The following is a 15,470-nucleotide window of genomic DNA, read 5'->3' as shown; positions in this document are numbered from 1 at the left end:
TTCAGACATTTAGATTGGTAATTATTTTACATAATTATATAATTACTCAGCAATTCAGAGGTGACAATTTAGTACAAGGTTTTAAAATTTACTTATAATATTCTGTTTTAATCTTTTATTTTATATTTTTTCTATGGATATAGATTAACCATAGTCAGAATCAGCTTGTACAAATATTCACTGTATTGAGTAACTATAATCATCATATCGGGCACAGTAAGTGGGGGGAGTACCAAGCCCCCCCTAAAAAAAGTAATTAACAGGTTGAATTACAGCTGATTTTTTATTAAAATACTTTCCTTTAAGTCCAAATTCCTAGGAGCACCCCTAAAATCATATCATTGATCCCTGCCTGCATATTAAATGGGATTGACACCTATATGTGACAAACCTTAAAAAAATGTAAGAAGTTGATTTTGTTGTTTGAAATGGGAAATATTTACAGTTTTTTTTATACAGCTGCTTTCAAGTTTTCTTTTGATTTAATGTATTTGCTTAACAATTTGGATTTGGTATTTGATAGTAACACGTTAGTTTTAAACTATTTTACCTTTTTCTCTGCATTTTTCTTTAGCATATTTAACAAAGATATAGGTAGTCTAAAGTAGAGCAGAAAATTCAAAATAACTGAAGGATTAAAAGTGCTATGAAAAAAGATTACAAATCTTAATCATAAAGCTTAGAAAACTATCATTCTTAATCATTTAGCTTAAAAAATTGTCATTCTTATATATTTAAATGAAATTTTGCTATGGATAGTAGTTGAAAATATTTGTTATTGGTTATTTCTTTAGGTAGTTTAAAGGACTAGCTGCTCATAACTGTTTCTATGTTATAACTTGAGAACTTCTCAAATTTCATTCTATTGTTCCTCTGACATGAGTCACATGACAAAATAACCATGTTCAATATTTTACTTTTGCCATTTAGGAGTTTTGGTCCTTGATTGTTTTAGAAAATGCTATTTTACGTCATTTCATTGCAATAGCTTTACCCCTAGCTGTTTAACTAATCTTTTTTACAATTAGATATTTGATTTCTCATGTAGAAATGGAGGTCAATTTTTTGTATCGCAAATTTTCATTTTTGTCAAACAGGAGTATTAGTCCTTACTTTATTGGACACATTTGAGCGATTCTTGCTTTGTTTTGACATGTTCCAGCAAAAAAGACTTGATTCATTGAGTCAGACACCTTTTGGGTTTGGGATAGACACATTTGAGAACATTACATATATATTATAAACAACTGTTTGCTGTCATTGTTACAGCTTTTCATTGTTTATGATCCGGTTAAAAGATGATATGGGAACAAAAAGGGATATAGGGTACTGTAAACCAACTTATTTTCGCGGATACTTTATTTCGTGTTTTACACTTACTAATCAACTTCGCGGCTATTTATTTTCGCGATTTTTTCATTTAAATGCCGAAGTTTAATATTGAAAGATCCAAGTCTTTTATATTCGCGTTATCTTTCTACGCGCGAAAGTCGCGAAAATAAATCGCTCGCGAAAATAAGTTGGTTTACAGTATATGCCAATGAGACAGCAACTTAACAAGATTACAATACCCAAAGTCATTTACCTTCTTACATATGGTAATTAGCAAAAGACCAATGACTTATTAAACCTATGGCAATCTATTGAAATGCAGTTGTACACATTATGAATGACTGTAACAAATAGCTCAATAAAGTATGATATATTTTTTGAATTTCAGTATTTTACAAACTAAATTGTTTTTGTGCACTTGATTAAAGTATTTTTTTAAGTGTATAATTGATTAGACTTTGAAAGGTATAAAATACCAACATTAATGTTTAAGGTGAAGAAATCCATGTTTTAAAAAGTTTGAGCCAGGCCAATGATGGAAGAGATGCCCTCGCAAAAGCTATTTATGAGAGGCTGTTTGGCTGGGTCATCAGAACAATTAATGATGACCTCAATCCTTCCAAGCAAAGGTTAGAAATTTAAATTTACAAAAAAGAACAAAATATTCCATTGTCACTCACTTCAACAGCAAATTGTTCAAGTCTACAAAATTTCATGCTCATGATTTTCCATTTATCCTAAAATTGTGAATGTTGGCAAGACTATTTTGTTATTTGTCTATGTTGATTATAATGTTAAGACTTCACAACAATGCATGATATACATTTAAATTACTGCTTCGCTGGTTATATTCATGGAGTTCACATTTTTGTTTCTTTTCGCAGATAGAACAAAATTGCCAAAATAAATTTTGCCAATTTAAAAATGTACATGCAATCCATTGTATGACAGTTTTGAATCCGCCCAATATATTTTGTATACCTTGTCAATTGAAAATTGTGAAATTTTACACCCACTAAATAACCTGCTAAACGATATTTTATTGTTTCTTTCTCTATATTTTAACAGTAGTAGAATTGCTGCAAGTATTGGAGTTTTGGACATAGCAGGTTTTGAAAATTTGCATAACAACAGTTTTGAACAATTGTGTATCAACTTTGTCAACGAAAGATTACAGAACTTTATGAATGAGAGTGTATTTAAAACTGAGAAGGCTATTTATGATGAAGATGGCATTCCATGCCAAGATGTAGATTTTAAGAACAACATGGACATAATTGTAGTTTTTACAAAGGTAAAATGATTATAGTTTGCTCAGCAAAACAACATTTGTGAATTCATATAAGAAAGAAGATTTGGTATGATTACCAATGACAAAACCTTCCAACAGAGTTCAAATGATGTAGAAGTTTACCAAATTTAAGGAGGCTCGAGGGTATAAAAATTTCAGAAAAAAATCAAACATTTGTTTTTCATTACAAATTTTATTTATTTCCTTTTGTAATTGTTACTTTATCATATGGTACAAAAATCTTTCAAAACAATCAATTCGTGTTTGCCCCAGATGACTTTTAAAATGTATACATCATTGAAAAAGTTCTAAATTATCTCCCTTTGGTGGAAAAATGCCATTTTTTGGCTTTAAAATTGAAATATCTTTTTCAACTCAATGGTGACCTATCTTTTTTAATATAATTTCCATATAAGCTGTACTTAAACTAAATTATTGTAAAATTTAAGCGATTTCTGTAATAAATTTCTTTTTTTATTTCGATATTACCTTTATTTCTCCTATTACTTCAACAGAAAAAAAACACCTTTACAAAAATGTATGCTTCTTTCGAAGGCAGATTGTGAGCGCAAATAAACGGTGACCCCACTTTTTTATTTTATTTTTCTATTAACTATAAGATAAAGTTCATTTATAGAAAAATATAGAGAAATCCTATATAAATGATTTAGACCCGCGAAGCCCCTTAAGTCACTCTGTGGCCTGCAACAACGAGCAAAACCCATACTGCATAGCAAGCAAAAAAAAAGCCCTTAAATGACAAAATCCATAAAAGTTCTGTCATTGTATTATGTTAAATAATATCAATATAGGGAGATACATATCACATTATCTATGCAAAAATTAAATACATTGGAGAATCTCCTATTAACTAGAAACACTTACTGGAAAGCTATTGATAACATTCATGTAGATGTAGTAAAAAAATACTGACAGAAAAAAACATTCGAAACAATAAAAGTTGAAACAAGTGTGTAACTAAATGTATTTATTTTAGAAATCCGTAGGCATCCTGTCACTTTTGGATGAAGAAACCAAACTACAGCAAGGTACTGATGAAAAGTTTGTACAAAAAGTGACTAGTAATCACGCTGATTCAGGTATCATTATGAAGAGCACTACCAGTGATCCTGTGTTTGGTATTCATCATTTTGCTGGACAGGTTAGTGTGAAAAACAAAGTTTTCCTAATATGTAGTTGGAGGATGGTGGAAGTATTTTAACAACCTTGACTGGCTATACAGCCCTCTCACAGTCGGTGGTTGGAGGAAGCAGGGTGTGGAGGGGTCTTCTTGAATTAGTTGTAATAGTTGGAGTTTTTAAAATGATTAAGGATTTTCAGAGTTTTGATTCTTTGGCTTTTTTTCAAATTTTCAAATTTGCAGATTTTTACCTCATGCACTATTTGATAACACTTAAATTCATGTAGATTTGTTAAATATAAGTTTATAGAATGACTTTTTTTCAATTTGTTAAATATAAGTTTATAGAATGACTTTTTTCAAAAGCATGTGTTTTTTTATGGAAATTCACATGTATATTCTTCCTTATAATGCTATTTTATCATTATTCAGAAATGATTGCTTTCATTTAAAGACAAAGCAAGTATGTTATATTAAGAACAATGTTTACTTTTCCAATTAAATATTTCTGGAAAAAAGAGAACAAAAATGAAGTTATGCAGAGAGGTACACACCAATTTATAAACAATTTTGACTGTTGTTTTATACAATTGTTTTATTCTTGTTTCATCACTTTTATTTTTTCCTAAGGTTTTATACAGATGTGAAGGTTTCTTAGAGAAAAACAAAGATACACTAAATGATGATTTATTTGATTGTATGAAGGGAAGTGAAAATCCATTTATAAATGACTTGTTCACAGTCACAAAAGGACCAACAGGAACTATTTCTGAGTAAGTAATACTAATGCTCCATTCCAGGAATATGACAGTTGTTATCCATTCGTTTGATGTGTTTGGACTTTTGATTTTGCCTTTTGATTTTTGATTTTCCTTTTTGAATTTTCCTCGGAGTTCAGTATTTTTGTGTTTTTACTTTTTTCCAATTTACTTGCTCGAAAAGTTATAGATAAACAGATTTTTTAAGATAGAGTCAATCACTGTAGTTCTAAATGCAGCATTCCTGCCCTCCAACTAATAAATTTCAAAATTTCAAAACTAATAAGAGAATGAAGAAAAAATGTCAAGTCTTCAATTAGGGGAAAAAATGACTAATGAAAGGGAAAAGAAATATGTCACAAAATTGTTTTCTGTTCTCTAACTTTAATTTGAATCAACCAAATCTTATGAAACTTCTACACAATGCTTATTACCACATAATACTGATCAAGTTAGAAATTTAGTGGCATCACTTATACTTTTCTTGAGTTATACCCCTTTATAAACATGAAAATTGGTAAATTTTTCGTTTCCTTTCTCTAACTTAAGTTTGCCTTAACCAAACATTATGAAACTTATACACAATGCTTCAGTTATTACCACAAAACACAGATACAGTTTGGATTTTGGTGGTGTCACTTTTACTGTTCTAGAGTTATGTCCCTTTAAAAATGGCAAAATTGCTGAATTTTTCATTGCTTTTCTCTAACTTAAGTTTGTCTCAAATAAATGTTATGATACTAATACACAATACTCATTACCACAAAACTCAGATTAAGTTTGAATTTTGGTAGCTTCACTTCTAAAGTTCTTAAGTTATGTCCCTTTATAGCGTTATATGGAAGTGGGGGCATCATCTGTGTCCCCATTTATTTTTTCTATTAGTCAGTTTGAATAATCAAATATTCCTGTATAATGTTATACTTTATATATTTCTAGAACCCAGTTCCATTTAAGACAGTCTAGAAGAACAACTATGGCTTTCCATAAATCAAAAAAAACTGCTACACCTAGATCTGATGATGTGAGGAAACTTAGTAGAGAACTTGGAAGATCTATGAAGAGGTAATGTTTTATCATAAATGCATGAATCTTGTATTATTAGCATGATCACTAATTCATCAGTATTGAAGTTAGCTTACTTGGTTCAGGGCTAGTTATTGCCATTACCTAACATGAAATTCACTGAAATTCACTGAAATGATTAGACACAAATTTTAAGCAAGCTTTGCCACAATGTTATAATACAAAACATGGCAATAAATGTACAAGCTTTGCCACAATGTTATAATACACAACTGATGGCAATAACTGTGCAAGCTTTGCCACAATGATATGCATCCCCAGTTGATGTCATTAACTCTACAAACAATGTAATACATCTCCAGCTGATGGCAATAAATCTACAATCTTTGCCACAATGTTTTGCACCCAAACTGATGGCAATAACTACAAATACAGTACTTTCACATCCCAAACTGATGGCAAGAACTCTACAATCTTTGCCGCAATGTTTTACACCCAAACTGATGGCAATAACTGTACAAATACAGTACTTTCACATCCCAAACTGATGGCAAGAACTGTACAAATACAGTACTTTCACATCCCAAACTGATGGCAAGAACTCTACAATCTTTGCCACAATGTTTTACACCCAAACTGATGGCAATAACTGTACAAATACATTACTTTCACATCCCAAACTGATGACAAGAACTCTACAAGCTTTGTCACAATGTTTTACACCCCAACTGATGGCAATAACTTTCGAAATACAGTACTTTCACACTTTTTTTTACAAAAGTAATAATTCTTTACTGAAAAAAGAGTATACAATCATATTTTAGATTTGGTAATTTCCAAACCAGGAAGAGACTTCAATACAATACTAGTTAAATGATTTCTATTTCTTGAAACTAATTTTACCAAACAAGGTAGATAATATATATAGCAATAAATAAGAGTTTTTTATTCATAACTAAAATGAAATGTTATGATTTAGATGTAATGTAATGTAATAATGATAACTAGAGAGTAGCTCTGGATTTCTTTTAAAAAAATTAAAGGGACCCTTCACTAGAATAATGGTCTAGTGAAGTTAATTGTTAACAGTTTGCAATATATTGTTGAATAAAAAAAAAAAATCATAAGTTGTAGAATCGTGCCCACATGTTTTGAATATGCATCTTCATTTAGTTTTTAACCGGATTTTCACAGAAAATGTCGCTTATTGATTTGAGGATGTACAGCGGGCGGGGGCGGGCAAGCGGGCTGCAGCCAAATGATGTCTGTGCACTTACTTATGAACTGTTCGACCAAAACTTTTCAAATTTTAATATGATGACAAAATGGAGGTCAAATTTGATGTTGACAATTTTTCGCTTTCACTGTTCTGGAGTTATGGTTCTTGAAAGATTGAAAAATGGTGTTTTCAGTCATGTCCTTGCTTAAACTCATGAACTGTTCAACTAAAGCTTTTCAAATTTTAATATCTTGTTACTGTAACTGATAACAAAATGGAGGTCAAGTTGGATATTGACAATTTTCACTTTCAGTGTTCAGGAGTTATGGTTCTTGTGTTATTGAAAAATGCCAGGACACAAATAAATGTTAATTAATCCGGTTTGCTGTCACTCTGACAGCCTCTTGTTCAAATCTTGATATGTGTGTTTACATGGAGTTTGCAATGTCTATCCATGTGAGTGTGGTATTAAGTTGTTATCAGTACAGTTTAATATAATCATGGTAGTTATTTAAATCCAAAAACAGATGTACTTATTATTTTCAATAAGAATAAATAGATGAGCTGTATTAGACACTAAGGTCTTGTTTGTCTGTCTGTTATATTTTGGGCCCAAAAATGGGTTTTATAGGGCCTACTCCTTTTACACAGTTCTAGAACGCTAACTCTGCTTAAGGAATATTATCCAGTTCTGACATGATGAATGGTGAAATAATCAAACTTTCTCAAATATACTAATTAAAGTGCTGGCGTATCTTATTATGAATATAAGTTAGAACATAGAACAAAACTAATAAACAGAAGATGATTAAGTTTATTTCATTAATATTTTTATTTAATATTTTATTGATTTGAGCAGATATGGTCAATCAAGAGGAGTGGTGCCAAGTTACAGTACCAAGAAACACAACACTGTTATTTCATATTTTAGGGTAAGATTAGTGTTAGATAATATAATGTATTTTTAGGGTATTTTAATGCTGAAAATCTTGAAATGAACAAAATACTACATTATTACATTGCTTGCAATGAATTACTGTAACTTCCCAGTGAAATGAATAACTTCACCAGTAATTTCAATTGTTTCATAAAATCTTTTATCCACTCCTCTGACTTCATACAACAAAAGGAGTAGTTGAGATGTTTTTGTCAAATCTCAAAAAGGTTATAATTTCTCAGTCCTACAGACCTGAAGGAAAATATATAACCTTTCCTGAATTTAATAATTTTGGATATTCACTTTTCATGAAGGCCATAATTGAAAATAACTAACTTATGCGCTCCATGCCCTCGTGAATCAATGTGCTGTTTGGCTACTTGGCGAAATTTTTTCTCAATTTGAATTTTTCTATTAGTTGTTCTATAAATAACAGTATAAGAACAACATTTTCATTGTAAAAAAGGGGATTCAGTTGTACATGTACAATAGATATAACTTTTTTTTTTTTTTTTTTTTTTTTTTTATCTTTATTCAAAATAAATGCTAATAAATTGAAATATAATAGATTAATTAAAGTGATTTAATCATTTTTTTTTCAATAAAGAGGCTTTTTGTTTCCATGGAAATATGATAAGCACTAAGGCTTTCGAAACAATTTAAGTAATCACTCAATGAAGATCACCTTAAAGACCCTTATTTTCATGATTTTCTGAGGTTTTGAAAGTTTGACTTATTACAAATTTAAAAATCCCATGAAATATTCTTATTCAAATTCCGGAAATTGATAAAACTTAATATTTAATCAAATGATGACTTCTACTCTTATAGGCTTCTATGGACAAACTGTTAGAAAAAATGAAACAAGCAGAAGCCCATTTTGTAAGGTTAGTATAATTATATACTTTTTGGTAAAATCAGAAATGCTTAAATGTGAATGAATAATCTGCAAAACTATTTGCTCCTTTTGAAGTATGATTGCCAATGAGACAACTCTCCACCAGAGACAAAATGATGTCTAAGATTAAAAGATGTATAAGTAGCTGTGTAGCCTTCAATGATAAACAAAACCCACATAGCTATTAAAGGCTTTGAAATGGCAAATACAAAACAATTTAAAGAATAAAACTAACATCCTGATATATATATATATATACAAAACAATAAAGAACATCAAATGATAACAGCAGAATTAGAGGAACTAGACTTTGAAAAGCACATACAGAATGTGGCATGTTCTAACATGTTTTCAGAAACACAAACCCTTCAATAACCTGGGATAGGGGTGTAATTTGTGTACAGCACAAATTAAGTACAAATTGTAAAAATGAGTTTAAAAAGACTATCATAGGATGATATAGACAAGAAAATACCGTAAAATGTCTATCAGAGTAATAATTACATATCAATATAGTGAACATAAGGTTATAAAAAAGTTTGTGTAAGTTGTTGTACTGCTGATGTGCCGAAAAGGGTTGAAATTATTCAAACACAATGTAAAAAGTGACAAAATACCTTCATCTATTTTCTTTATTATTTGTATTTTAATTCTTCAAATAAATGTATTGCTTACTTTTTTAGTGAGAGTATGCTAAATTTTTATATTTGAACAGATGTATAAAGCCAAACAACAAGAAAATGAAAGAGAATTTTGATGCTTCTCGAGTTAAGGAACAGCTGTTGTATAATGGGATAACTGAGGTAGCTAAGATCAGGAAGCAAGGTTATCCTGTCAGGAAGTCCCACAGTGATTTCTACAAGCGGTACTTATTGTTTTTAAACCAACTACTTTGAGATGCCTCATTTGTATTGAAGCATGAAAAAACATGTATTAAAAAGATTTTCAGTGGTATATTTAAATGTCCTCCTAAGATAGATGAGGAAGGAACATGCTGTTTTCAAGTGTGTTTTTGGGGATAGACGGCTTCAAGCCGTCAATCCCCTATGGGGTTGACCAGAGTGACATCCCTTCAAGTCATTCATTTTGTTTTTATAGTGTGGAAAACCCCCCAACAAATCTTACTGAGATTGATGAGATGGAAACACACAAAATTATACATAGATTGACTTTAAACACTTTTCTTCACATTTCCCTTCTATTTCTAGCGAAATTATCCTATTTTGAGCTCTCCTTTACACTAATTACGTTTCTTTTACAATCTGGAAAAATCAGTATGAAGAAATATTCTAAATATATCCAACCTAAATTATATTTTATAATGACGTCATTGTTGGAATGCCACACTATACAGAAGCAGGGATATCCTTCACTGGTTATTAAAATCATTCTCAGAGTTCGTGCACTAGTTATAAATTGGTGTTAAATTTTAACATAATTATGTTTACTGTAGACTTACATCAACATGCAATACTTTAATTTGTAGGTCAACAACTGTCAAAGTAAACAAAGTTCGTGGAGATACAAGAGATTGGGGAGAGAAACTATTTTTTAAATTTTTTCTGTAAAATTCTGTTTTGTGAATCTTCCTCCAAATCAGGAGCATCTCAATTGATGAGTAATTACCCTCTAAAATAAAACTTAAAATGTGACATTTAGGGAACTATTTTGTATAAATAGATTATTAATACACAATACGTTTTTGTGCAATGCTGGTACATATAATTTTAATTGGGAATCCCTGTCTACTATTTGGTCCAATCAGCTTGGGGGTTTCCCAGTTGCTGCTGCATGTGAAATCTCGTTTACTAATTGCTTTTCGAGATTATCCTAATTAACCAATCAAAATTAACACTGCATTTGAATTAACCAATCAGCGCTTAATTAACAGGGCTTTTGTTTTAGGCACAAGCACATAATTATTCTGAAAGCAATGCTTGCTTGGAGCAGACATTCTAATTTTCTGGGAAATTATTTATTTATAAAAATCATGAACGGATTTAAGTTTTCAATGTGGAAATTAACCATATTATATGTGAACGTTTAGGAAACGTATACGAAGTGATTTTGCATTAATAACATTCCGAATTAGTTTTTTAATGTCAAAATTGATGTTACGACATGGACAAAATTAAATACAATCAGGAAGCAGAATCGGCTTTGTCTGTTTAAGTTTCATTGTGGAATCTCATCTGCAGCAGCGTGAGATGGCTGGTTTATTCCATAGCTACGAGTTTTGTGCTTCTGACGACCCGGCGTAACAGGATTAATTCGTATTCCAAGAAAATTTAACGGCACGATTTATAATTGCTATAAACTGTTGTATTTCAATAAACTGTCTTTCCATAATGTCTGATGACGAAGATATTACATTTAGGACGGGAACCAATCACCAGTCCGATAAAGTAATTGCATGGGCCGAAGTGATGAAGCTAAACACAGCCACCGCAAATGAAATGCTAGAACTTGGATTTGACAGCATGGAGGCCGTTGCGTTGATTGAGAAGGAAGATTTGGATAACTCGAGTATTCCGATAGGCCAACGAAAGTTATTACTGCGAGCAGTAGGAAAAACATTTAAGAAAGACTTTTCGCCCAGCGAGAGAATGGCGGCAAATTCTAGACTTCCGGCAGTATCAAATTCTGGTGCATGCGCATTACAAGATGGCGACGACGGAAGTACTGTGAACAAAGATGGCGGCGCCCATGAGCATCTTAAAGATGGCGGAATACAAACAAACACAGATGATGCTTACGTTAATGCTGTATTGCAACAGCTTACCGGACAGCAAACACAATATGTACATTCCTCTGGCTTATTGGATGGACGTCAAAACCAGAACATTGCGGGAAATTCGAATGAAAGTGACAATTCCGTAACCAATTTAGGTAACACTGGCATTAACTCTATTCTATCTTGGCAGGATCCGCAAATATATTTGAAACATTCAAACATAGACAGTAAAGTTAATTATTTAGATATTATAGATTTTGTTGGTAATGATATAGGGGGGACCAGTATGCCTGAAGAACGTCTTATTTCCAATGCATCAGGGGGGCAACTAGTGTTTAAGTCTGGGCCATTAAGGCCAAAACTTGAATCTCTGTCTCTGTGTCAATGGTCTAGGGCAAACTTGTCAATAATGTACAAGCTGCTCAGCACTGGAGAACTGGCACAGACACCGATCCTCGATTATTTATCATATACCATGAGATTTTACCAGTTAGTTTCTTCATGTGAGTTTGTGTCAGTACTTTTTTTTGATAGAGAATATCGTAGGCTTCAAAAGCAGCATACTTTTAGATGGGGTACTGACATTCCTCATTTGCAGTCAGTTTACTTACGACCTAAAGCTGTATACAATAAATCTCAGGCATCTGGTCCAATATTTCAGAATGCAAATAAACAGCAAGAGGACTATTCCAAGTATACTTCACACTCTGTAGAAGGAAATGAAATTTGCAAAAGTTTTAACAGTAGGAAAGGTTGCTCATTTCCTAACTGTCGCTATGTTCATATTTGTTCAATTCAAGGTTGTGTTGCCCAACACCAAGCCTTTGCCCATCCAAAAAACGGATAAAGGTAAAGCCTGTGCGTGACTTGGTGTATAATGTTTGGCATGATGAACTAAAAAATGATGTTGATAAAGATTTTCTTTTGCAAGGCATAAAAAATGGGTTCGACATTGTTCAAGATAATTTGGCTTCATCACACATTTCGGCAAAAAATCACCCTTCAGCTAATCCTTCAAGTCCTTTATATAACAAAGCTCATCAACAGATTTTGACTGAAATTGAAAATGGAAATTATGAGTTTGCTAAGTCCACACCTAAAATTATTAGCCCTTTAGGTATTATTCCAAAATCTGATGGGGGTGTAAGGATAATTCACGACTGCAGCAGACCACTTGAATCTGCTGTAAATGATTTTGCAGGGGATGTAGAAAAACAAAAGTTTCAATCTGTTGATGATGCAGCAAAATTAGTCACAAAAAATTGTTTCATGGCCAAAGTCGATTTAAAATCGGCTTATAGATCCGTCAGCATTAGTTCCCATAGTCAACAGGTCACTGGTTTACGGTGGACTTTTCCGGATGGTCAGACCCATACCTTTATTGATAAAAAATTACCCTTTGGTTCAAAACTTGCACCAGGTATTTTTCATAGGCTATCACAGGCTATTCGGCGCATGATGTCACGCAGAGGTTTTACCATTATAGCTTATTTGGATGATTTTTTCATTTGCGAAAAAACAAAGCAGCGCTGTGCACATGCACTTAGAATTTTAATTTACTTGCTGCGCAAGTTAGGTTTTTCTATTAGTTGGTCCAAGGTTGTTGACCCTTGCCAGAAATTAGTATTTTTAGGCGTGGAGATAGACTCCACAACATTGGAATTAAGATTACCTATTAAAAAACTTGATGAATTAAGGCGGGAACTAGCAAGTTTTCAGCAGCGCAAGCATGTTTCTAAGAAACAATTGCAGTCCCTGGCGGGCAAGCTAAACTGGGCTTCGTCAGTGGTTCACGGCGGGAGAGTTTTTCTCCGGAGAATCATTGACAGCATAATGCAGCTCAAGCATGACAGGCACAAAATGCGCTTAAGCGGCGATATTTTGCATGATATCCATTGGTGGTATAATTTTATGGCAACTTTCAATGGGAAATCCATCTTACTCAATACTAACCCTGTCACCTCAGTTTACACAGATGCTTGCAATACAGGTGCAGGTGGGTTTTTTGGTACTGATTGGTTTTATGTCAATTGGAAAGAGGATTTCCCATTTGCGCAAACTTTGCATATAAATGAGCAAGAAGCACTTGCAGTGGCTTTGGCAGTCAAACGTTGGGCTAAGTGCTGGCAAAATAGGCGTGTATTTATTTATTGTGATAATGCATCAACTGTTGCCTGTATCAATAAGTGTACCTCAAGGAACAAACTTTTGATGTCCTTTTTGCGTGAATTGTTTTGGCTATCTGCTGTTAATAATTTTCATCTGATCGCATTAATTCATTTACCAGGGAAGCAAAATGTTTTAGCGGATGCTATTTCCAGATTGCATGAATTAAAGTTATGTCAATTTTTTATGAAGGAATGCCTATCCACCCCTTTGCATGTGCATCACCTTGTTCCTCACATGTCCTGTCTTTCTCTCCGCTTTCTCATCTTTAGGCTTACAGGCACACAGTCATGACAGGTCAAGTTTTTTTCTTTAGTTTTCTATGGGATCAGTCTTAGCATTTTCTAACGCATGTCCTACTTTCTACCTTTACACAGGTTTGGGGTTTTACTTTGGAGTACCACAGATTTTCAACTGGAATTTGCTTTGTTTGTAATTATGTTTACATGTATTGCTTTATTGATATGCAAAGAAAATATTAAACTGTGGTTCTTTGTCCCAAACCTGTGTTTGTTCAGTTTATACTTCTAACTAAGAACCGGTTAACATATCTTGGGCCCCTTACTGATCTCTGATTAGTGTAAAACAGATGCTTCATTTGCACTGTATCTTTTCAGCGTTTGGTTCGGGCCCCAAAAGGGAAAGTATCTTAGTATTCACAACATAGTCCCTAAATAGATTAAGGCGCAATATATAGGGAGGATTGGGGGGGACTAGTAATGTGGATTAATGGAACTATTTTGTATAAATAGATTATTAATACACAATACGTTTTTGTGCAATGCTGGTACATATAATTTTAATTGGGAATCCCTGTCTGCTATTTGGTCCAATCAGCTTGGGGGTTTCCCAGTTGCTGCTGCATGTGAAATCTCGTTTACTAATTGCTTTTCGAGATTATCCTAATTAACCAATCAAAATTAACACTGCATTTGAATTAACCAATCAGCGCTTAATTAACAGGGCTTTTGTTTTAGGCACAAGCACATAATTATTCTGAAAGCAATGCTTGCTTGGAGCAGACATTCTAATTTTCTGGGAAATTATTTATTCCCACCCTCCGCTCCCTAGAGGATAGTTTTAACTTTATTGCTTTGTCATTTCAGCCTTTTATCATGTTTATTAAAATATATTGTTAATAAGTAGAGTAGTAATGTTTTCAAAAGAACTCACAGTTATTATGTACTTTGTGTTAGGAGTACCACAGATTTTCAACTGGAATTTGCTTTGTTTGTAATTATGTTTACATGTATTGCTTTATTGATATGCAAAGAAAATATTAAACTGTGGTTCTTTGTCCCAAACCTGTGTTTGTTCAGTTTATACTTCTAACTAAGAACCGGTTAACATATCTTGGGCCCCTTACTGATCTCTGATTAGTGTAAAACAGATGCTTCATTTGCACTGTATCTTTTCAGCGTTTGGTTCGGGCCCCAAAAGGGAAAGTATCTTAGTATTCACAACATAGTCCCTAAATAGATTAAGGCGCAATATATAGGGAGGATTGGGGGGGACTAGTAATGTGGATTAATTATATGATTAGTAGTCTTCCATTAAAACTAAATTGTGTGTACCAACAAATAAATCATTGAAATGGTAAAAAAAAAAAAATTTTTAAAAGTTGCATTTTATAGTTTAAACCTATTAATTCTTGAAATTTACAAATATTTCAAAATGTTGGATCTGGAAACAAGCTTCACACAGTTTACATCAATCATATTGTTTTTTTTATTAGTACCTGTATCCCTGAGATGAGAGTTGTAACTGGGAACTTTATCAATGGAAATTTAAAACTGTATGGATTTTTCAGTACTAACTAAATTCTTAAGAAAATAATTAAAAATCTGAGTTGTTGTTAAATGACAGAATTCAGTTGAATTTTACATAATTATAACTATCAACTTTAATCGAATGTTTAGATTTAGAAGATGCAGATCTCTTCCATTGGTCCAAATAGAATCCTAAACT

General features: G+C 32.4%; 2 protein-coding genes across 2 annotated transcripts in view; both read left to right on the top strand.

Annotated features, from left to right (window-relative positions):
- Positions 1–15,470, top strand: part of LOC143064363 (chitin synthase chs-2-like) — an 82,007-nt gene that overhangs the window by 23,794 nt on the left and 42,743 nt on the right. The window contains exons 9-16 of the mRNA XM_076237137.1: positions 1,826–1,961; positions 2,401–2,626; positions 3,621–3,785; positions 4,395–4,537; positions 5,462–5,587; positions 7,627–7,699; positions 8,536–8,591; positions 9,318–9,467. Of these exons, the coding sequence (XP_076093252.1) occupies positions 1,826–1,961; positions 2,401–2,626; positions 3,621–3,785; positions 4,395–4,537; positions 5,462–5,587; positions 7,627–7,699; positions 8,536–8,591; positions 9,318–9,467 (1,075 nt within the window). The remainder of the gene's footprint in view (positions 1–1,825; positions 1,962–2,400; positions 2,627–3,620; positions 3,786–4,394; positions 4,538–5,461; positions 5,588–7,626; positions 7,700–8,535; positions 8,592–9,317; positions 9,468–15,470) is intronic.
- Positions 10,274–14,806, top strand: LOC143064364 (uncharacterized). The gene has a single exon (XM_076237138.1). The coding sequence runs from the start codon at positions 12,606–12,608 to the stop codon at positions 13,794–13,796; it is 1,191 nt and encodes a 396-aa protein (XP_076093253.1). The 5' UTR covers positions 10,274–12,605; the 3' UTR covers positions 13,797–14,806.

The sequence above is a fragment of the Mytilus galloprovincialis genome, chromosome 2 (genome assembly GCF_965363235.1).
Source record: "Mytilus galloprovincialis chromosome 2, xbMytGall1.hap1.1, whole genome shotgun sequence".
Taxonomy (NCBI): domain Eukaryota; kingdom Metazoa; phylum Mollusca; class Bivalvia; order Mytilida; family Mytilidae; genus Mytilus; species Mytilus galloprovincialis.
Note: the sequence above shows the minus strand (reverse complement) of the source record. Positions and strands in the feature narration are given on the sequence as shown.

Excerpts from the sequence above, each read along its gene's own strand:
- LOC143064364 (XM_076237138.1), top strand. The coding sequence starts at position 12,606 with ATGGCCAAAGTCGATTTAAAATCGGCTTATAGATCCGTCAGCATTAGT.